A 22,199-nucleotide genomic window follows, 5' to 3' on the forward strand; every position below is an offset into this window, starting at 1 on the left:
TATACATAGTTAAAAGCAGAGTAAAAACCAGATTGTCGAAAGCACACTGCAAGAAAATAGAAAGAAAGATTCAGACAGGGAACAAAATGAGTGAGTGTTTTATTCTGTAGCATTGTAATTACTGCAAACATTTCATTTTTATGTATATAAAATGTCCAATATAAATATGCTGAAGGATAACATTTATTTAGCCACAAACACTGTATTTTAACTTAGAAAAATGCAACAGTTCAGAATATGTAACCTACGTTAAGTCTATAGACCAGTGAATCTTTACTTGTGTGCTTAATACAACAACTGTCATTAAACAAAATATATGTACAAACCAATATATGTAACAGGTGGTAATGATCATCCTTTTTGTCCATAAATATCCAGAAAATAACAACCTGATGAAAATGTTGACTATGATTTTTTTTTAAATCTTTGTCCAGCATTGTAAAAAACCTTCTGTTAGCAGTGTTACAGTCTGGCCAGGTCAGAGTTCAGATACACTACAGTAGCTGTGATATCATCCCTGTACATTCTAGCTAGGTCCTGTGGCAAGGCGAGCATAGTGGCCAGTCTCTCCTGGCTCAGTTCTCCATACTCCCCAGTGCCAAGAGCATGTCTGATGAGGTGTGTGGCAGCGTTGGTGTCTAAAGCAGGGGAGGCACGGGCCCTGCGTTTTAGCAAAAGTTTATGTATCCAACCTAATTTCATTTGCCTCTCAGATGGAGAAACAGGAGCCTGGTAAAAAAAGAAAAGAAAAACAGAAATTTACGAGGTTCAAAGTGAAAGTTGAATCAGGGATCAAGACATATCACTTTCAATCTACAAACGAACCTGAAGGTGAATCCCACTCAGGTGCTCTCCAACGAGTCGCACAGCCTCCTCGTTCCCTAGTTCATCCCACAGCCCGTCAGTGCCGAGGATCAGGAAGCGGTCCTGGGGTCTCAGCTTGTGATGGGTTATCTCGGGTGCCACATCCAGATAGGGTGGAGTTAAGTAGTTAGGTGGAGTGTACTGGTACAGGTTGAGAGAGTCCAGGTCCACTCCAGATTGCAGGCTGGCTAAAATGCTCTGTTGCAACTCAAGGCTCCACTTGAATCTTACGTCACCAAATGCACGCAGTGGCATCAACACCTGACAGCGCCATAAAGACTTAGGACCAGTGACTTATTTTCTTAAAGGAGCAGTTAACTCATCAAGGTTTTGCTTAGTGTTTAGTGTTATGACATGAAGAATTCTCACCCCAAGCAGTCTGTCATCTGTGACCACTGTGTCTCTCTCTGAGGTCGGGTGCTGGGTCTTGATCCGCTCCACTTCAGCCTGGTTCTGTGTGTTGTGGTCCTGGGAGAGAGGCAAAGCACTCCAAGATCCATCCTCCTCCAGCACCCCCAATACTGCTCTGCAGTCACCGGCATTCGCCACATGGATCCCGTCCGTGCAAACATGAGCCACACAGGCAGTGGATCCAGCAAACGCAACCTGGACAGATGATGGCACGTGTGTATCAACACTGTGTGACCTTGAATAAGCTGAAGCAGCAAAGAAAGCGTAAGCGTTGTTACCTGGATGGCTGTGCTTTTCATCAGGTCATTGTAAAGAGAGACTTGAGCCTCCAAGGATATGTCAGCGTCGAGCCGTTTAAAAGAGCAGTCCAGAGCATCCATAGGACTAGAAAATTATGTGAGGGAATTTAGAAGGAAAAGAGTTTTGATCAGGAGCACATATCTAGACACCTACATCGAGAGAATATGTAGATAAAATGTGGATATACTGTACTTAGTGGAGATCCCAAGCTACAAAACTGTTCCATCTCTATTGACTTGGTGTATCAAATAGACCAACAGTGTTTGGCAATCACAGACAGCAACACACACGCTTTTATTTATCAATCCCTAAAGGAAAAGATATAGACTACATTGTAGGACTGCGAATCTTTCCCAACAAAAAAAAACAGGAAAAATCTACACTGTAAATTTATGCAATTCTGATTACATTAACCAACATTTGTTTAATAGCTGATGCACAATAGTAAAATGCCAAATGAAGGGAAAAGGAAAGGGATAATTTATTTTGAACAGCAGGATTTCACAAACGCAACCCAAATAATTACTTAAGTTTGCTAGAATTGTATGTCTTTGTACTGTACCTACCTCATGCCTTCACCATGTTCCTCACTGTCTAGTAATTCTTGCCAGAAGACTCTGAGGTGGTCAATGTAGAGGGAAGCAGATTCATGATAGTTAAAGTCTGCATGGTGTTTGTACCACTGCAAGATGGGAGGAACAGCTCTGCCATCCTCCATGCATGTCTCAAGCTCCTCCAGCCTCTGCTTTGACATCATTGCAACTGCAGTGTAGTACAGCAGACGCTCACTCACAGCCTGGGCACACGGCCAGCCCCCATGGCCATCAAACACTCCAAAGAGCATGCCCTTTGACTGAAGAAGATAGAGAAAATGACCTTAAATGTAACAAGAAGGGAGATAAACGTGTGGAGATGGATAGGATTACAGACAGGAGAGAGAATACACACCTGTAAGCAGGTGGCTGCACTGCGACGGTCTTCATTGGGAGTGTTAGCAGCCAGCTGGTTGCTTTCAAACTTTCTGACAGCACTGAGTCCCCTGCCATCAAACTCTGGCACACTTACAATCTGAAATATAGAAGCAGACGTACACAGAGACATACAGGGTTAGGCAACGGCAAAGGTGTGTGTGTGTGTGTTCATATATTTCTGATTAGAAAAAAACCTTTTCAACTAAAGATGACCTCAGAAACATGATTGTGTTTTCATATCCTTTTTTATAGTTTCAGAGACACTATCACATCAAATACCTGCTCATTAGATCGCAGAATACTGTTGATTTGAACCCTGCTGAGCTGGAAGTCTAGATTCCGACGAGTCGAGAGGTGCCGCCTACTTTGAGGCCGATTCCCTGGGTCCTTAGCAGTGAGGCACAACTTGTCTGATCTGGAGGAACCCCAGGATGAGTAGTTACTTTGGTGGGCTGGTCGAGTCTGAAGACGGGATGCACATTAGATTATAATATTAAGTAAATGAAACTAAATGTCAAAATAGATTAACTTTACTCAAGTAATAGTCAATCACAGGGTACACACCTGTGGGGCAGTGGGGCTGGAAAGTGTCAACGTGTAGCTTGAAGCTCTTTGAAGGACACTGGCGCACACACGTCCTGACATCTCTAACAGGCGACGCTGTTTGGTGACGTGTTGTTCTACGTCCAGAGAATCAGACAATACGTATACGGTTATGAAACCAGCACGAGTATGATGAAGACAATCTGACGTAAAAAGATATAGCAAGCTGGATGTGCTGCAGGTTATGCTCACATGAACACACTGTGAGCTATAACGGTAGACCAATACCGGGTCGCATAACGTTACCTCTCGTTCACAGTAATATGTGCACGCGAGCTAACGTTTGACACAATTGACGTAACTTTAACAACGTATAACGCCAGCCTTAAAACGTAAAGTTAGCTTGCTTGCTAGCTTCGCTAATGTTTAGGTTACCATATAAAGCGACAAACATAACACCCAAACCTATGCTTGATCTAAACAGGCACACATTGACTTGGTACTATGTTGAGTACAACACTTGACGCTAGGTTAATTGATTAACTACGTACAAATTTAGTAAAAATACAAATGAATCTATGCCGATCATCAGAACATGACGGCTATCTGCCACAACGTCTGACGTAGCCATCAGACGCAGTGTTGTAGTCAGACGCGTCTGTTGTAGTCCTTGATAAAAGCATTGGGAAAAGATTGTAGAAGCAATTTGAATAGGCGATCTTTGTTTGAGACATATCCTTCTGTGTGGAGTTTGCATGTTCTCCCCGTGGCAGCGTGGGTTCTCTCCGGGCTCTCCGGCTTCCTCCCACAGTCCAAAAACATGCTGCAGGTTAATTGATCTCTAAATTGCCCATAGGTGTGAATGTGAGAGTGAATGGTTGTATGTCCCTACATGTGCCCTCGATGGACTGCCTTCGCCCTATGTCAGCTGGGATAGGCTCCAGCGCCCCCGCGACCCTAATGAGGATAAGCGGTATTGAAAATGGATGGATGGATGGATGTTTGAGACATCTTGAGCTGATGGCTGATACAAGTCACATTTGATATTCTTTAATTAAATCAACAATTAAAACATCTTTGAAGCGATAGCCATTCAATTTATGTTATACTTTATAGTTTGGAGATATTAAAGGAATATTGCTCAATGGCGTGTTTTTTTTGCTAGCTACATGAATAGCGCACGATTTCAATGGTATCAGTTTGAAGCCACGCCCACCTGTCAAACGTCATAGTGATAGTAGTTAGATCTGTTTGTTGATATGGTAACGGTTTGTCCAGCCGTTACTTGAACACTGGTTACCGTTAATATGTTGTTACCTTAATTTACCCTAACTTTTGTGAGTGAGAAGTGGCAATTAGCTAACTCTAACTCAATGTCAGCCATGAGGAAAACATTTGGGCATCAGCTTGATGAAAAAAATGAACTCTGAAAAAGCGGCCGAAGTTAAAGTTAGCTTGAATATTTGATTTGTGTTAGCAAGGTTATCTAGCAAGTTCTGGAAAGTGACGTGAAGCGACAATAGCGCTGTGCTACATCTAACGTTAGCTAACGTTAAACCACTCAGTCGTGTCAACAGGGAAATGGATAAGACAGAAGTTTTCAGCAAAAGCCGTAATAGTGAGTGACGCCAACTACGCATTTTGTTTAGCGTTAACGTATGTACGTGTAGATGGGCGTAGCTAATGTGACGTACATTTAACGTTATATAAGTTACAAGTGTAGTTAGGTTAACTCATGTCTCTCTTGTTAATATGGCCTTGCTGATTTAATCTTTCTGTTTTCAGCCATAAGGACAGATCTCAGTTTGCTGCTTGAGTGTCTGAAGTTTCAGATGAAATGTCCCGATTTGCAAAAACAAGCTCTTCTCACCATTCACTCAATCTGTGAAAGGAGAGGTAATACTGAACCATCAATGACCACACATGTCCTTCTTTGCCTCTAACCATCTCCTACGGCACTATCCACCATTCATGTTTGTTGTTGGACACAAGTCTTGCTGACAAACACATTCTAAGTTAGTGATTTACATATTCAGTACCTTGACATGATACCTTTCATCATCTGTTTCACTTTTCATTTTCATTATTTTAGAGGATAATGTGGACCTGCTGAGGGAAATGGGAGGTGTGTCATTTGTGTATAACCTCTCCAAATCCAGTGTTGTTCGCTCGGATGTTAAGGAGACTGCACTCTTTACGCTTGGCACGTTAGCAGAGGCCAATGGTAGGCGTGTGCGAGTGCGAGTGTGAGTGTGTGAGATTGCTGAATCCCAATTCAGGGATGCATTTAGGTAGTCCATGTCAATTTGTAAAGTTGAAAATTCCCTGGTTATGGGCAGGAAGTTACTCTTAAACAGCTGACTAAGTGGTAAATATTGGTGGTAAACTTGGGTGCTAAATAATAGGTACTGGAAAACACCTTACTAGGTTAATGTTAATAATTTTAATTTTTCTATAGATTGTTGGAAACTAATAGCTGCAAAGGACACAGATAGGATAGCTTTGTCACCCTGTCATGTCAAAGTCAATTTTAAGATGTGGGCATTAGAGGCTGTGGTCCTGGATTGAGTTACAGCATATGTGTATTTTATAAAACAAGCCTGTGTACTGTCCTATGTGAATACAATATCACTGTCTTTGTATAATGTGGTATCTTCAAATGCAAGTCGGTTAGAACAAATTACCATTTTAATACACTAATAATGTACTATCTATGCTTCCTTCTGATAGTGTATTGCAAGAATTATCTCTGCAGAAAGGAGACATTTGCAGACCTTGCTGGTTTGTTGCTGAAAGAAGACGTCCCGCTCACACAGAAGAGAGTGTCTGTGTATTTGCTGTCTGTGTTGGTAGCCAACAATAGTAAGATCAAGGATGAGTTAAAGCTACAGGAATGCTTGTCCTATTTAGTTGCACACCAGTTTCTTTGATTTGGTTTCGGTCAAGCGCATGAAAGCTCTTTTATATATTTGGAACACAATGTACAGCAGTTGTTGTAGGTCTCATGTGTCTGTGTGTTATTGCAGAATCAGGACAGACTTTAAGCCAAACAACTGGCTGCCTGGATATTCTATTGGACCTCTTCAGGTACTTTGCTATTCTTAATGCCAGACAATAGTCATACCAATTGGTATGCTGAACATGTGAAAAACCCACTCATACAAGCACATACATATAAGTTTAATAGTATACATTTTTGCAGGACCACATCCCCTCTCTCTACAGAGTCTACTTTGAGAGCAGCTAATGCTACTCAAACCTTCCAGCTTTGGGCATCTGTGTCGAGTGCTCTCTGTGGATGTGTCAACAACCCTCAAAATGGTAATGTCACCTGTTTATTTGTGCTTTGTACTGAGCATTTAGGATGTAAAACATTGATGCTCTTGCCATCCAAGTAATTATGTTTAAGTCAAACCATGGCATACCACATTAAGTTAATATCTGGAGTAAGATGTTTTTGCTAAATTGTTGTCTTCCAGAGGAGGGTCAGCGTATTTGTGTGGCAGCCTTTGTCATAATAAAAGTCTGGCTTCAGCAAATTGTTTTGCTACGTCCTGAGATTTTTCAACCCATATGTTCCTTCATAGCAATGACGGTTGCCAACAACTGTAAGTGACAGGGCAGAATGGCTCGTTCTTTCTTTGTATTTTACACTCAAATTTGACATTAAATGTTGATCACTTCTTTGTTTTTGCAGCCAGTGTACAGGAGAGTTTTTCAGCCTCAGGGTGTCTGGATACTCTCGCTCTTGTACTAGTTCGTCTAGCTTCTGTGGCAGATACAAGCTTGATGTCTTGCCAGCTTTCTGTCACTATATCTAAGACACTGTCAGCTTGCATGACAGAAAACTGTGCGTATCACTCTCACACACATATGCACACTTCTGGACACTTCACTTAAACAACAAAAGTGTATTTTAACAATCTCTTCTTTGTAGCTTCTCTGGCTTCGGGTCTTTCTCAGTATGGTGTGGTTTCCCACCTCTTCACCCTGCTGGTGAGCCCACACTTGGACCCTGAGGACAGGCTCTCTGTTTTACTCACTCTGGGCCACTGCACTGAGGCCTCTGGTAAGACTGCACAGTAGTCTGCTGCTTGTGTCTGTGTGTTTCCGCTTCATATTTTGATCAGGTTCTTCACAGTCTTGCTTCTCTAGAGAGTACAACTTGAGAATTTATGCTATCCATTTTTTTACAAATGTGTTTTTCTTCCTGCCTGTAGAGGAGCACCAGTCCCATTTGGTGCAGTGTGGAGGCCTCCCCCTTATCATAACCCTACTCACAGAAGATACAAGTGAGGAGGTCCGGAAGGCTGCTACCTTCATATTGCAGACCTGCAAACAGGCCAGTAAGTCATCAACATGTGTTCAGTATTGTTACAGCATTGCCTTCACTTAACTCAAGCATATTTAGTTTAGTTCTGCGGTTTTATTCTACTTTTTTCTCAAATTGTGAATATAAGAATGAATAAATAGAGTAAGGGATTGAAGAATATGTGAGTAGAATGTAGAGTTGGAGTTTTAATGACTTGTTTGTGAAGCCATGTCCCTGGGAGAGCCTTGTGTGATCGTGAGACAGGGAGAGGATGAAAATGTGGACCCCATTACAAACATGGAAGGCTTCAGGGGCTCGGCCAGAGAGTTGCTGCGCAGGATTGACCTGCTGGAGAAGAGACAGGCAAAGGTCAGACATACACTCACACACATGACCATAATATAATCAGCATGAAGAGTGGTGAATCATGATGTGTCCATCTTTAGGAGGACGAAGATGAGCAGGGAGTCACAGAGCCATTCCCTTCAAGTGAAGATCTAGGCCAACCATCTCTGCCTCCAGCCTACACTCTGCCTCTGCAGCAGAAGGAGAGCATTAAAACCATTCACACAGCACATCGACAGAACAGCACTCCTAAGCATGGAGAAGCAGGGGCTGGCAACAACATTAAACTTCACACTGTAAGAAATGTGATCAAGATTAAGAATGACAGTGAACTGAAGCAAATGAGCTCCAATTTAAGAATGCAGAAAGAGAAGACTAAAACCACTGGAGGGGCTGTGTGCTGTTCAGTGTGCAATGGGACTGGAGCCCTAACGTCTTCCCATCTGCAGTCACTAGAGGGAGGCAGAGAGCCTCGTACAGCAGACAAGTCAGTCGAGATCCTCAATGTTGATTACTTCTTTTAATAATGAAAAGATAGCTTCCTTTATAACTTTTTCTTCTGTCTTGTTTGTAGTCAGTTGTTTAAACCCCCAGCATCAGTGAGGCACAGCGTACCAAAAGAAATAAAATGCTCTGATGAAGAAGGTGAGAGTCACTGCTTCACACCTTTAACACAAACTTATTTGCATTAGTTTTGAGTAGATGTAGAGTTATTTCATCTTATTTAATTCAATTATTATGTTTTTATGTTAAGAGTTGCAGGACTGTGAGATGAGTACGGTGGGGACAATCCGAGTGGAGGAACACTCACTATCTCGTATCCGGTGTGCAGGTGAGAGAATATGATGCTGCCCCTCAATGAAATATTTTCCATCTTGTACTATCAACTGGTTATTGAGAGCATAGTGTATGGGTCAGCCTTTACTAAACTGTATTTTCTGTGCCTGTGTAATATGTTATATTAAGCACATTTTGTGTTTCTTTGTCTTCTACTCGTACAGGCTTACTTAGGTCACTTGGGACTATGTATTCTTTTAAACTTTCAGGGATTTTTCAGTTAGATTATTGCAAAGCCAACACTGGACTTTACACTGAATTATTGTCATCCCTGTTCTTTCTCTCCTTTAGGTTGTGTGTTGCCTTTTGAGGAGGTGACCAGTCGCACTTTTGCGTCTCTGCAAAGCTCCTGCCGCCACAGCTGTGACATGCACAAGGTACTCCAGGAAGCCACGGAGCGGTTTAGGACTCGTCACTGCAACCTTCTGTCCAGGACAGAGTACCAAGATGACACTGAGCAGGCAGACCGAGACCCAGACCGAGTTTCAGAGCCACAGAGAAGCAGGGAAAACTGGATCGGTAAGGAAATCCTTCTTCATGGACAATGTCTTACTCACTTTGCAATGGCCTTGGTTTGATGATTGTTGTTTGTCAGATGGCCAGTCCACAAGTTGGTGTACAATTAGCACCGTGTATCAAAGTTAAATATAGAAATGGACACAAATTAACCTCACAGTTGAAGCTCACTGCCATCCTTGATATGTTTAGCCCACAGTCAATCTGTGGGTGCTCACAATGTTAACATAATAATAAGATATATGCTATATGTGGCCCTGCAATAGCCAGGCGACCTGTCCAGGGTGAACCCTGCCTTCACCCAATGTCAGCTGGGCTCAGCTCCAGCCCCTCTTTGCCCTTTTTTTTTTGAGTGCTCAAGTTCTACATTTTGTTACTCTAATCACTATAACCTGAGAAGACTGCCATTGGCTAACCTTCTACTGCAACATGGGCTGAATATTACTGCATTTGGCTAGAAAATATCCCATACATATAAAAGCCTGGGCGCGGGCAACATTTCAGACTTTGTCCTGAGTATACGCTACATTATAGATACACTGAATTGTGGGTATTGTGCTCAATACATGCTTTTTTGCTGACAGCTATAAAAAGTGGTATTTCTAAAATATGTAGACAAGTAAAATCTCCTTCATCATAGAGCATACCTCAGTCAAGATAAATGTACCAATGAGTTGCTTAGATATGAGATAAACATACTTCATGCATATTGCTGTTGTTCCAACCTGATTTGTTGTACAATAAATATAAATACATTTTCCTTATGACATTACTTCATAACTTTTACTTTAATATTCTCAGCATGAAACACATATTGTTATCTTTAACTACTGCTATAAAATGTCTGATTTATATTCCACTGTAAGAGGTCTGCCTGACTCCCATACGTAAAGGAGCAGGGAAAGGCAAGAGCTGCCTGCCAGAACATCACTGGAAGAAGCACAATGGTAAGAATTATAAAGATACAGCTCTTTCACACATCAATGTATTTAAGGACTGTAGGGAATGAGCCAATCTAACAAATCAACAATAAATCATTAAACCACATTTTGTTGTACAATAATCTTTAGATGTGCAATGTCTTCTTCCATCATAGGCTTCGCTTTGACTCCACTGCATAGAGGAGCTAAAAAGGAGACATTGACTTCTCATAACAAGACTGGTATGTAACATAATCATAGCAACCTATCATTTATTGTCCTTTATACGTCTCATGTTCAACAGCATTGATCTCATCGCTCCTCCTTTTAGGTTCAAGCTTGATTCCCCTGAAAAGGTCTCATCTTCCTGGAGGTAGATATGTGCTTTCAGATATGGATATTCACAGTATATTACTGTAAGTGTGTGTGAATGTTATGATTGAGAGCCTTTGGTGGAAGCTGTCTCTCTGTAGTGTGTTCTTGGCAACAGACAAACCAAAGAGCAGAAGGAATGTTGAACCGCAGCCAGTGTTTTCACCGTGCAGGCCAGAGCTGGTTCAAAACAGCACAGTATTGAATACTCTGTATAGATATATAGATAGATACTTTATTATAACACTGTGTGTGTGTGTGTGTGTCTGTGTGTGTGTGTGTTGATGCTTTTGTATTATTGCCACCAATCCCCTTTTTCTCCTCCTGTTTTCTAATTTTGCCAATTATCTTGCATTAAGTCAGACTTTCTCCATGACATTTACTGTATCTTTATACCTCAGCCAAATGCATTTTCCAAAACTCACTGTGTGTGAGTTTTTTCTTGCATTGCACTGTGTCTCCATAAACTTTAGCTGTCGTTCTCTTCTATTTTCTGCCTACTTCATCAGTCATTCTCCTGTTGTGTTGTTTGTACGGCAGTGTAGCTGCATTAGTCATAACTGGTTATGTGATATTTCACTTGTGCGTGTTTTTCTCATGCCAATACAGAGAGAAGAGGAGGGATTAAAAGTGGACATCACAGCATTGATGATGAGCCGAGGACAAGCACAGATCACTGTTCCATTGTAAGAGTTTGAAAGAATATTTTTGGTCAAAACTGTATATATTGATATGGCCTGCCAGGTTTTCCAACTGCCTTTTATGCTATGATTGTATGCTGTAGTGTAAGGAGGACATTTAGCCTCTTCTGCCATCCTTATAACTGCTCATAGAAAAGGAAGAGGAAAGACTTCAGCAGTGAGGAGGTGTGTTTCCTACTGTGCGGTGTGAAGACTTTCGGCTTCTCCTGGAACTCCATTTTGTGGTCATACCCCTTCCAACCTGGACGCACCAATGTTGACCTGGCCAAGAAGTATAGGCGGCTAATGGTAACAAGAGAAAATCTCTTTCCAGTATGACATTTTATATTTTCCAGCATAAATGTCAAAGACCATTTAGATGAACTACCTTGTTTCTTTGCCTCCCAGAAAGGTAAAGTCTAGGAGTCTGGCTATAATCCTGCTTCTGGCATCCTGGGCCAGCCAATTAATAAATTCCCCATGTTAATAATAGCTTTGACTCTCTTCACACTGTATTTATTGGAAATAATCCAAATAAGCATTGACCTAATTATTTATTATTCAGTATTTAAAAAAGATTTAAAGTAATTTGTATAAGGTGCCATTGTACTTTTGCCATTGTGTTTACAAAAAAAGTTTGTTTAGCCTTTTCAGTGCTTTTACACATTGTTAATTGTTTCTTTTTGTTATATGTTAAAACATTAAAACACGTGTTGGAGATTCTTACATTTCTCTGTCAGTATCTTCTCTGTCAAATACACATTTATATTTGATTGTAAGGATGAATTGTGCAAGATTTTGAGAGAATTTGATGACGAACCTTAGAGGAAGGACCATTTCAAAATCCTTGTTTTGATGTCAGCACCACTGTGTTGCCACATGTAAGTCTGCCAGATTTGATTGCAACAGCACATGTTGAGTTGTGGCATGAAAAGACCCAGCCATACACATTGCATAATCTTTACCAACACTGTCAGTTTGGATAATATTGGATCATAATCTAAGGAAGAATTGTGTCAGTCAAAATGACATCTGAAGGTTTTGGGATATGTCATTGAAAAGTCTTATCAATGTGTCGTCAGCAAATGGCAGTTGTGTAGGTCACCATTATGTGGGTTATACATACATTGCTTTTTATTTAAAACAAAAATATGAGGAAAACAAAAGAATAAGGCAAACAGGAAGCAATCATTCCTGCACTTCTGCTTCGACCCTTAAACAGATGTGTGCGTGTTACTTACTTGGCATACCGTGTCACAGAAGCAAAGACCAAGTTCTGTTTACTTTGTTTTTGCCATTGAAGTCCATAGCGAGGCAAGACATCAACGAGGAGTGGGGAGACTAGTCCAGCACTTGTGTATTGAGCTGAAAAGCCTTATGACAGTGCAAATGTGTCTGTTTATCTATTCTCAGTGTGCATCAAGAACCAGCTTAGTCTACATGTATCCTCTTCTAAAGGCTAGCTTGACTGAGATCACTGGGCCTCTCCCTCTCCATGTGGACTCAATAGTGTGTTGCCAAAACCAAGGGACTTACCCGCTTGCCATGGCCCGAGGCGTAGGCTGTCAAAGTTAGGTGTGGTTCAGCATAAACAAATCTTTATTGGGAGTGGAACCTAATAATTACGGATTATGCAACAGGAGAATGCATTGATGCCCAATGATGATTTGATATAGATGTTCTACAGCTTGATGACATCGCAGAGTAGTCCTTCCTTCATTAGGTCAAATTGGCAGAGTCAACTGTTACGGTTATCTTTTAGGCAGATTGAGGAGGCCGCTCTGACCAATCCACTGAGTACTCGGTCAAGATGTTGGAGTAGCGTGCAGTGAGGGCGGGGAGGTGGGGTGGGGTGGGTGGGGGGGAGGAGGCGAGGCATGTGAGGAGCAGATTTCTCATGGACTGAAACAGTCACACTGAAGACTTTTGACCCTGGCCACCCGAAAACCTCCTTCCTCTGGAAAGAATGTCTTCGCCCCCTCGCCCCTCCTCCTCTCTCCCACCAGACTGTGGAGGCACAGTCTCTCCAACATGTTCTGATCTGTGCTAGCTGGAATTCAATGTCCATATGTACACCGTGTACCATACATGTACTGGTGTGTTACAAAACAGTCTCTGTAATGGAGAGAGCTCCAATGTGTGCATTTAGCAGATCCATCTGCTCGTTAGGCCGCAAAGTCATATTCAAAATTCTGTCACAAGCCTTACTAAAGCTTCTGTGGCCTCGCAGCGAATTAATGCAAGTAGAAACACGCCTTTTTCTTACTAGATTTCTTCATTCCATTTCCCATAATCTTCAACTTAAGATACCTTCGTGTGAAAAAATAAATAAAATAATTCAGGGATGATGGCAATAACACATGTAGAATAATATTTTTATTTTCACAAGCAAGCCACTACTTGGGTTAAAAAAATCCCCTCATTAAACTAGAATACAAGAAACATACAGAAGTCCAAAGATGATTATGTTAAAGCGTAAATGTTTATTGGACACTAGTCTCCATCTTTGGTTGCATTGCTACGGTCCCTTGCCTGTCGGTTTGCTTTCACCTATGAGTGCTGCAGACTCACACACCCGGTATCTACCTCAAAACACTTTTCCCTTTGTATGCAGTCATCACAATGTCTCCCTTCATCTGTAAGGCGTTATTATTAAGCAATGGCTTCTTAGTCGCTTCAAGAAATTAATTTAAATTCTTGCTTGGTGAATTTGCATAGAGGAAGATCTCCGTGGTCCAGCAAGACACTTAAGTACACTCATAACCCATGTGCTGTTAAAGCCCCACCGATACACCGTTTGGCACATTTTGTTAATTTAGATAGAAAATGTAATGTTTGCCCTTATTAGGCCACTTAAGAGAGAGAAAAACATTGCATCTGTGATTCTTTCAGAATTCATGTGAGGGGTTAAGCGGGTTTCACAGAAAGAATATCCATTCACTTCTTAAATGAGTCGTCTCGCATGGCTGGTTTCACATCAGCTCAGTGGAAGTGCTCATGGCATCAGGAATCTCGACATCGGTGGAAATGAGGTCAGCAACAAGGTCATTTCCTGTCAACTCCAAGTTCTTCAGCTGTCCACTAATACTTTCCTCGCTGACAACACTCGCAAGCTGCTCCAGATTCCCTGCAGCCTCCACCTCTATCGGTTTTTCCTCAGACTCAGACGTCTCCTCGGTCTTTTCTGGCTCAAACGTGGGAATCACAGAAATCTCAGCACCGTCTTGGCATTCCTCGTTCACCGGGACGTCTGAGGGCACTTCTGCAGTGACTGTCGCTGGGGAGGGAGGAATATCAACAGGTTGGGGAGTTTTGTCAAGGACACCGAGGTCGATCAAAGGTGATGAAATGGCTGGCTCAGGAAGAGACTCTTGGCTAAACAGGTCCGTCTTCTGCGCCATAGCCTCAGTTGGTGCTGGTACCGACTCTGAAATGGGTTCAGGGACTGCCTCAACTTCTTCCTCTGGTTTGGGAACATGCTCGGGTTCAGGAACTGGCACTTGTTCGTGCTCGGGTTCGGGAACGGGCTCGGGTTTAGGAACTGGCTCTTGTTCGGGAGCGGGCTCTGGTTCGGGTTCGGAAACGGGCTCGGGAACGGGAACAGGCTCGGGAACGGAAACCGGTTCGGGAACTGGCTCTTGTTCTGAAACGGGCTCCGGTTTGGGGTCGGGCTCTGAAGATGGTTCTGGAGCAAGTTGAGCTTCAGCAACAGGTTGTGGCTCAGCCACGGGTTCTGATTCTGTAGCTAATGAGTTGCTGACTGAGACCAGAGGCTCAGCCTGGACTGGAGCCGGGGTTTCCTTTGCCACAGGCTCTGGGTCAGCGTCAGGAACCTCATCCACTTCAATCTTTAACACTAATTGTTGAGTGCCAAAACTCGCCAATTGTGTCACTTGCTCCGGAATCCCCTCATCTAGATTCTCTGGTTCAACGGCCTGCTGAGTCAGTGTGATCCCAGAGTCCTCTGCTGCTTGTGCAGCTGCTGACTCTGCTTCAGTCTTCTGTTCAGGAGCAGCAGTTTCAGCACTGTTGGCTGGGGTATCTCGCCCTCTGCTGAACCGGTTTCCCATGATGAACCTGTACAGACAGAATTTAAATTAAATGACTAACACGTAAGGACATGTCAAATTCTATTCTGTAAGTGGTTACAAAAGGTCAAACTTGTATTTAGGTAAATATTAACATACTGTTACTTTTACTGGCATTGTATTATAAAAAGTTGGCACATTTCTTCCAATTTCATGAATATGCAATTGTTCAAGGGTACTAAAACAACTACAATCTAAAAGAGAAACTTGTTTATACTTGTCACGATTAACTAAACTGGTTGAGTGAAACATCTCCCAGTGTGTGTGTGTTATGGTACATTGTGTTCTCTGTACCTTCCCTGGGCTGCATGTACAGCATGTCCTAGTGTCCGGATTTGAGCGTGTCTATTAGGATGTTTCTGGTGTGCCCGCAGAACACTTTAATCTGTGCATTTATTTGATCGATTGATTATTTCTTGACTGCATGCCACCCCTCACCTCCTATATATAAACACAATCTGGACGTTTAAACGCACAAATGAAAACGTTTGCCAATACTATCACTTAAAAGCCCCCCATGTCAGGACAATTATAAGTCATGATTTCAAATATAAACCAATTTGAAAACCACAAACAACCACACCTTGATCCAGTTGTACTTTCTATCAGAACCATGCATCCGCATTACCACATGCCGTTTAACCTTAATATGTAATATAAGCCTCATGACAAAATATCCTGTTTATAATTATCATCAACACAAACAACATCAGTGAGATAAATGCCATTAATTGTTGGTCAAATCAAAACGAACAAAGAAACCCTTGCAGACGACCCCGCCTCCCTCGTGCTGAACAAACTTATAATCGATCCATAATGAACAGAAATAAAAACAGCTCCACTAATAACACGAAGTCAGAAACGAGAACCAACCTTGTTTGCGTTGCAGTAAAAGTAGATTAACTAAGTCGCGGAGGATCTCGACTTCCAACTTGGAGAAGACCGCACGTCAAACTGTCTGCCGTCGCGCGCACGAGCAGAGTAGTCTCTTGCAAACGCTGTCGCGCGCCGTGCGCGTCCACGGTTTATATGCACGTTCCGTATACTTCCCCAGGCAGAATAACTTCAACAAACGTAAGTAGCCGAAACAACACTAGATTAAACTACTAATGTGCCTTTACTCAATCAACCTTAATATCCATGCGCCGTATTAATTATTGGTAAACCAGCTACACCTGTGTCATGTTTCAAAATGACCACCACTATGTTTCAATAATACGATTCCAAGAGCTTTTAAAACCGATTTTTTTTTTTATTGTGATTTCAATGAGGAAACTGGTCAGCTGACCCACTGCAGGTTAAATATTAAATCCTTTAGACATTTATTTCTGTCGCATACAAGTGTGTTATGCTGTTTTTTAAAGACCCCTCTGGCAATACTGGATTAATGTCCCTTTTTCTGAATAAACAAGCACCACTCTTATGATTGTTTTTCCAAATGATTAAGTGTTTGTATTGATTTCTGCCAACATGCTTAAATATTCAGGTCAGGGGAGGTAAGGCTTTTAAGATGGGATGGGATGTGAGGAGACTATATTTGGATTTCTGCGTTTCTCCTGCTTCATGAAGATGTTCACTTGTCTTGTGCTCTTTGTTGGTGTGTTCATCCTCTCCAATGAAGCCCCTCGTCAGTCCCTTTCACTTTTGTCCAACACGTCAACATGGTGAACTATCCTGCAACAGGAGACCTATCAGTGGAGCTGAATCTGAGATCAAAATGAACATCCTTGCAACAGTGGTTATCCTGGGTTTGTATATTCCTGTTGTGCTTGTGACCTTTGGCCTTCTGGCTCTGCTGTTAGCAGCGTATGCCAAAGACAGAGCAGCACTCTGGTTCAGCGTGACCTGCCAGGCTGCATCCAGCCTACTCACCCTGACTGGCATTGTAGGTTTCTCGGTACTCTATCAGTCGTATGTGAACTGGGAACACATGACCATCTGGTTCTATTTATGTGTACAGGTGCAAGTGGAGCTGGTTATCATAACCTGGACCTGGATGTCAGGAAAGAGGCTAACGTCTGAGTGGGAGTAGATCGGTGCAAATGAGAAGTCCGCCTTGTTAAACTTGAATCATGAAGCCAAAGGGCTTGATTAAGATAATATAATCTAAACTGTATTGTTGTTGTTTTTTTACAAAGAGAATTAATCTATTATGTTACATGTTTGTTGTTATGTTTTGAGTGAACCGCTTAAGGCATATGCTGCCGTAAATCAAGAGTCTCATGACAGATTTGATGCTAAACCGGTTCCTCTTCCTTTGTTAAACAAACTGGAGCATAATGCATTGCTTTTGTGTTTAAATTCAGGACAAACTGGTTTGTGAAAGTGATGGCAAGGTGCATAATTAAATATATCACAAAATAATTATCTAAAATCAGAAATACTAAATTGATCCCTGTGTGGTAGTATGGTTTACTTTCTCTGATGCATGGCTGGTAGAATGAAATAAAATACCATACATTTTTATAAATCTTTATTGTCGACCAGGGTGGAAGTTTGTCTTCGGCTCAACAAACACAAGACCAGACCACAACATAAAAAGCAGACTAAACATTAAAACAGTGCATGTAGGTGTCTGTGTGTTTGATGTACTCCATCACAGTTCTGAGGTAAGAATATTGATGGCACTTAGGATGAAGGACTTCTTTAACAAAGCTTGAGTTGCCAAAGGGACTCGACTGCGCCTCCTAGAGCTCAAGAGCTGAAACTGGCTGAAAAGTGGACAGGGCCTTTCTGCCAGAATACACTTGGCTTTCTTCTTCTTTTTCTTCTTCTTCTTCTTCTTGTAAAAGTTGGGTCACCAACTGGGGTTTGCCGAATATTTAGCTTGCCAACAATTAGAGAGTTTATTCTTGGATCTACAGTTTAGGTGACCGTAGGCAGGAGGGTGAAAAGTTAAAGCACTCAACAATAGTTATCTGCCGATTTTGGAAAACAGTGTACCCAAACACTGAGGCCACTAAGTTCCCTCAGAAGAAGAAGTCGATGTGAGCATCTCTTGAAAATATACACTGAAATATCAGAGAAGTTCAACATTTGTACAGAGGTGCTTAACAGAAGGAAAATAAAGGGGAAGTGCAGCCACTACTAATTCAACATTTATTAAAGTGAAAGAAAACAACAATATCTGGTGCACATACATTCCCATTCAAGAGTATGTATATAGTCTTTCAGTTCAATACCAATGTTAACCTTTAATCTGTGGCTTCATCTCTGAAAAAAAGTACAAAAAGGCCTCAGGTACAACTGTGGCAATGCTGCAACATTACAAGTTGCTTTCAGTTTCACATTCAATATTAAAGGTTCCACTTGATTACTTATCTCAACATCAAACATGTTCTGGCTTTCTGGTTAAAGCTTCCAGTAAAATGTTTTCATTCACTAAATACCATGTTTTCTGTGTTAAGGGAATCTATATTAATGAATGTCAGTTCAGTGCCCCCAAGGACAGGTACATCAGACAATAGAGGGGTGTAAAGGATGTAGCAGCTCCATTAACGCTGAACCCCAGACTGTAAGACGCTTAATGCTTTGAAATGGGGGTTTAGATGCTGTATGCTGAAGTTCATCATCATTTGAAAAAAATGTCTCTCACAAGACGTAAGGCATCATCCTCCTCTGCTGGCAACTGTGAGTGCTCCTCTTTGTCCTCGGCCTCCAGTCCAGTACTCGCAAGACCACCGGGATCCTGTTCTGGTCCTGACCTCTGACCCTCAGGTCCCTGATGCAGCGGGCTGTGTGTGTACAGCACTGTTTGCACCTCCGTGATGTCCGTGTCCGTTTCTGAAACATACATTGTCTCCAGGGCATCCTCACAGTCTGAGGACTCCTCCTCTAAGGTCAACAGCTTTGCTCTCTTCTTTGAAGTGGCAGAGTTCTCCCTCATGTTCACAGTGGTGGCTGCTGCCTTGTCTTCAACCTGAGAGTGTGGGGTCAAACATTGACCTTTTACACAGTGCTTCTGGTAATATCTTGCATTTGACATACACTATGTGTAGGTACATGACAGTTATCTGAGCAGTTCAGACTGGGGCTATATGCAGGATACTGAGTGGACAAAATATACTTGAAAAAGTAAAAAGCCCGTACTAGGGTCCCACCATTTTATTGTTTTATATATTTATTTACATAATATCAACATCCTGTAACAATATCGGCATTTCTTCCATTTAATTTATTTCATCAACAACTGGGTTATTGACCCCCAACCTTCAAACGTATAAAACAGAGAAACAGCGCCACCTGCAGGTCAGTCGGGAGAGCCACGTCCTCGTTGGTAAGATATGAAACAGCTGCTTCTACCAGCTCTTTCTCGTTCATACAGTAGAAAGCAGCCCTGAAAACACAGCCGGTTCATATGCGTTAGTCCAAAAGCGCGTAAGAAACGTGCACTGGAGTACAACACCGAGGCGTTGCCCTCTTTGTTTTCTGTAGCTCAACTACCGTGCAGCTTTCCGTTTTCCTCCTGCTCTTCAGCGGCTCCTTCTCTTTCCCTTTCTCTTCCTTCTTCGCCATCCATGACGGCAGCGCCCGGTGCCTCTCGGACATGTTGGCCTTGTATTAAAAAAAAAAAAGTGTATTTGTGGCTTACATCTGAACAAAGGTTAGGGAGGTATTATCGGTCAACTGGAAACAGAAAACAAGGGATCTCCAGCGTGGTTAAAGTCACGTGACCACAATGGCTGACTGAGTCTTTAGCGCCACTTAGCGGACACACAGCTTAATGCGCCATTGGACAATATGTTTAAAAAACACCTTCAAAAACTATTTATTTTCAATGAAACAATCACTGTTTTGTACATTTAATTATAATTGTGGCACACTAGTTTCAATCAGTCCATTAGGATGCACTAAAGCTCTGCAGTGGTTTTGAAAATGTATTGTGTTTGTTTGTTTAATTGATTATTGTCAATGTTTTGCATGTAGCAAGTCCATCGAGCACTCATATGCATACAGTGCTGTACAAAGAAGACCCTCTAAAACGTAGAGGAGTAGAATGTGATGTATAAAATGTTGACAAGTAGGCAACTCAAAAACAGTTCAATAGGTGCAGTATTGACCTAAAGTTACCACCACTGCTACTGCTCTACTCTACTCTGAATACGTATACGACTACAATAGTTTATAGTGTATGTATAAATAAGTTATTGTATAATACTGTCTAACAAAGTCTAACTATGAATTCCAAATGTTTTTCTCTATCTCGCTATTCTCATTCACTTGCATCTCTTATCAGGGTTTCAGTGGTGTGCTGTATAATTAAAACTATGTTGCAAAGTCTGATCATCCAAATTCTCCACAGTCTCAGCTTTTTGCAGCATCCTGCCATGAGAACATGTTGGTATATTAATTGTCATATTGAGGCTCATGCATGTTACATGAAACTTAAAACTTAAAAAAAATGTTTTAAGTAAAATAAAAAAAGTACAACCATATTTGTTTCATCATCAACACCGCTTGTTTTTGTATGTTGTTACTTCAATTTGCAATAACAATAACTGCATTATGATAACAGTTGTTTTGCAGCCTTTTTAAATTTTTTTAGTGCATTTTGTTTATGCCTGGAAAAATGACACAGTGAAGCCCGATGGCTTCAACCTGTGTGCCTTTTACTTACTAGCCAACAGCCGGTAATCTATGCTAGTCTAGTCGGATGACACATTTTTTCTCCATTTCCCCTCTTTTCTCCTCTCTCTGTCCTTTCATCACCCTATTTCACTCTGATGTTCCAAACAACCTTGATCAAACTCTCACTTTCTGTCACTTTATTTCAAAGCTGCCATCTCCCACTGAGGCCTTTTTAATTATGTCTCCAAAGCCTCTTCCTAAGTGCTTAGGCCTTGATTGCAAAGACCAGCTTTGTATATTTGACTAAATTAAAAAAGTGGGGAAAAAGGGAGGGGGGGAAAAAACCTCAAGGCAAAGAGCATGTACCAGCCAGATGCACGCACAATGTCATTTTCACTAAAGCTCTCAAGTTCACCGCATTTTAGGAACAACAAGTAATCAGAGGGCTGAACTGGTTTCAAATGAAAAACTAAAAATCCTCAAAACCGTCCTTTATATTATTATTATTATTATTATTATTATTATTATTATTATTATTATTATTATTATTTACACCAGATAGCAGATAAATAACTTTTACCACTGACCTACATTTTGTCATTCATATGGTGGATTTATTTTTTAATGTAACACCACTCGAACAAATGAAATGTTCAACAAGCTCAAACTGACCATTAGACCAGAAATAACTGGTTTCAAGTGAAACACACTCTTTTAGGGTCCAGACAGTTCTCAATCTCTTTTTTAGTGAAAACCATCATTTGTTCTTAACCAAAAAAACCAAAATGAAAAGAAAATGAAATAATTCAATTTAACATGAAAAAGGATTCAAACAAGGAAGAACCTAACGTGGCATTTAACTCATCCTCTTCCAGGCTTGCTGCCACGTCCACAGATCAGGCCGTGCTAAGAAGATTTCTGTTTGCTGATGGAGTAAAGCCTGTCACTGCTTACTTGCTGCTGAATTTGTGGGTCAACATGCTAACATGTCTGCTGAACTTACTGACACCAGAGCATCAGCACTGTGGGTTTGTTTGACATTGGTTCAATGGCATTAGTTTTATAACCTGAATATTGTAATGAGCCTAATGTTCTATAATGCTGAGAATTGCAGAACTCTGGTCCATAATTACACATTGTACATTTCTAATAGGGCATAGTCTGCAGATTGTTGTTTGATGGGAAGCTCTTGTGTAGAAAGCACAGGTTGGATTAGAAAAGTTCTGCAAGTCATTTTAATCTATATATCCTCTCATTTTTCACAGCCTCCTCTTCATGTTGTTTTTGCTATGAGGGTCCACACTGGTGAGAACCAGACTAATCTTCTAGTTGTATTCTTAGGATTAACCCTGCTTTGTGTAAAGGTCATTACCATTGACCATCTGTCCTAGAAATGCTTGTTGTGATTGGCCATATGGCATAAGAGTGCAAGATTTAGGAAAAGCAGAATCTTTAAATTGAATGAAGATGTC

General features: G+C 41.4%; 3 protein-coding genes and 1 long non-coding RNA gene across 5 annotated transcripts; 2 read left to right on the top strand and 2 right to left on the bottom strand.

The window, feature by feature from the left end:
- Positions 1 to 82: 82 nt before the first annotated feature.
- pdp2 (putative pyruvate dehydrogenase phosphatase isoenzyme 2) lies at positions 83 to 3,727 on the bottom strand. 2 transcript variants are annotated; one of them, XM_034536017.1, is made up of 9 exons: positions 3,641 to 3,727; positions 3,111 to 3,226; positions 2,826 to 3,008; positions 2,524 to 2,643; positions 2,142 to 2,428; positions 1,554 to 1,659; positions 1,234 to 1,470; positions 826 to 1,125; positions 83 to 729 (listed from the first exon to the last, which is right to left on the bottom strand). In XM_034536017.1, exons 2-9 carry the CDS (start codon positions 3,189 to 3,191, stop codon positions 463 to 465), a joined length of 1,581 nt encoding a protein of 526 aa, XP_034391908.1. In that variant the 5' UTR covers positions 3,192 to 3,226; positions 3,641 to 3,727; the 3' UTR covers positions 83 to 462. The 2 variants fall into 2 exon arrangements, with proteins under 2 accessions (XP_034391908.1, XP_034391906.1); XM_034536015.1 differs by having other exon boundaries at positions 3,342 to 3,716.
- A 934-nt stretch (positions 3,728 to 4,661) lies between these two features.
- Positions 4,662 to 11,799, top strand: terb1 (telomere repeat binding bouquet formation protein 1). The gene is made up of 21 exons (XM_034535148.1): positions 4,662 to 4,707; positions 4,875 to 4,985; positions 5,182 to 5,313; positions 5,820 to 5,951; positions 6,116 to 6,176; positions 6,292 to 6,410; positions 6,569 to 6,697; positions 6,787 to 6,939; positions 7,027 to 7,158; positions 7,310 to 7,435; positions 7,628 to 7,770; positions 7,848 to 8,233; positions 8,321 to 8,391; positions 8,501 to 8,578; positions 8,875 to 9,102; positions 9,966 to 10,046; positions 10,196 to 10,261; positions 10,351 to 10,392; positions 11,001 to 11,077; positions 11,225 to 11,380; positions 11,480 to 11,799. The coding sequence occupies exons 1-21, from the start codon at positions 4,671 to 4,673 to the stop codon at positions 11,492 to 11,494; spliced, it is 2,475 nt and encodes an 824-aa protein (XP_034391039.1). The 5' UTR covers positions 4,662 to 4,670; the 3' UTR covers positions 11,495 to 11,799.
- Positions 11,800 to 13,427: 1,628 nt separating this feature from the next.
- LOC117732759 (protein TsetseEP-like) lies at positions 13,428 to 16,373 on the bottom strand. The gene is made up of 2 exons (XM_034535916.1): positions 16,033 to 16,373; positions 13,428 to 15,148 (listed from the first exon to the last, which is right to left on the bottom strand). The coding sequence occupies exon 2, from the start codon at positions 15,139 to 15,141 to the stop codon at positions 14,044 to 14,046; it is 1,098 nt and encodes a 365-aa protein (XP_034391807.1). The 5' UTR covers positions 15,142 to 15,148; positions 16,033 to 16,373; the 3' UTR covers positions 13,428 to 14,043.
- LOC117732760 lies at positions 16,146 to 17,630 on the top strand. Its single transcript, XR_004609622.1, has 3 exons — positions 16,146 to 16,233; positions 16,781 to 16,907; positions 17,120 to 17,630. It is a non-coding gene; the product is annotated as an uncharacterized LOC117732760 (long non-coding RNA).
- Positions 17,631 to 22,199: the final 4,569 nt, after the last annotated feature.

The sequence above is a fragment of the Cyclopterus lumpus genome, chromosome 6, assembly GCF_009769545.1.
Source record: "Cyclopterus lumpus isolate fCycLum1 chromosome 6, fCycLum1.pri, whole genome shotgun sequence".
Lineage (NCBI taxonomy): Eukaryota > Metazoa > Chordata > Actinopteri > Perciformes > Cyclopteridae > Cyclopterus > Cyclopterus lumpus.

What these genes read in the sequence shown, in the direction of transcription:
- pdp2 (XM_034536017.1), bottom strand. Translation starts at nt 3,191, where the DNA reads ATGTCAGGACGTGTGTGCGCCAGTGTCCTTCAAAGAGCTTCAAGCTAC. An exon ending in TTCTGCGATCTAATGAGCAG is followed by an intron (nt 2,644 to 2,825) that starts GTATTTGATGTG and finishes TCTATATTTCAG; the next exon opens with ATTGTAAGTGTGCCAGAGTT. An exon ending in GTGCAGCCACCTGCTTACAG is followed by an intron (nt 2,429 to 2,523) that starts GTGTGTATTCTC and finishes TATCTTCTTCAG; the next exon opens with TCAAAGGGCATGCTCTTTGG.
- terb1 (XM_034535148.1), top strand. Translation starts at nt 4,671, where the DNA reads ATGGATAAGACAGAAGTTTTCAGCAAAAGCCGTAATA. An exon ending in CACGTTAGCAGAGGCCAATG is followed by an intron (nt 5,314 to 5,819) that starts GTAGGCGTGTGC and finishes TCCTTCTGATAG; the next exon opens with TGTATTGCAAGAATTATCTC. An exon ending in GAGCCTCGTACAGCAGACAA is followed by an intron (nt 8,234 to 8,320) that starts GTCAGTCGAGAT and finishes TCTTGTTTGTAG; the next exon opens with TCAGTTGTTTAAACCCCCAG.
- LOC117732759 (XM_034535916.1), bottom strand. Translation starts at nt 15,141, where the DNA reads ATGGGAAACCGGTTCAGCAGAGGGCGAGATACCCCAGCCAACAGTGCT.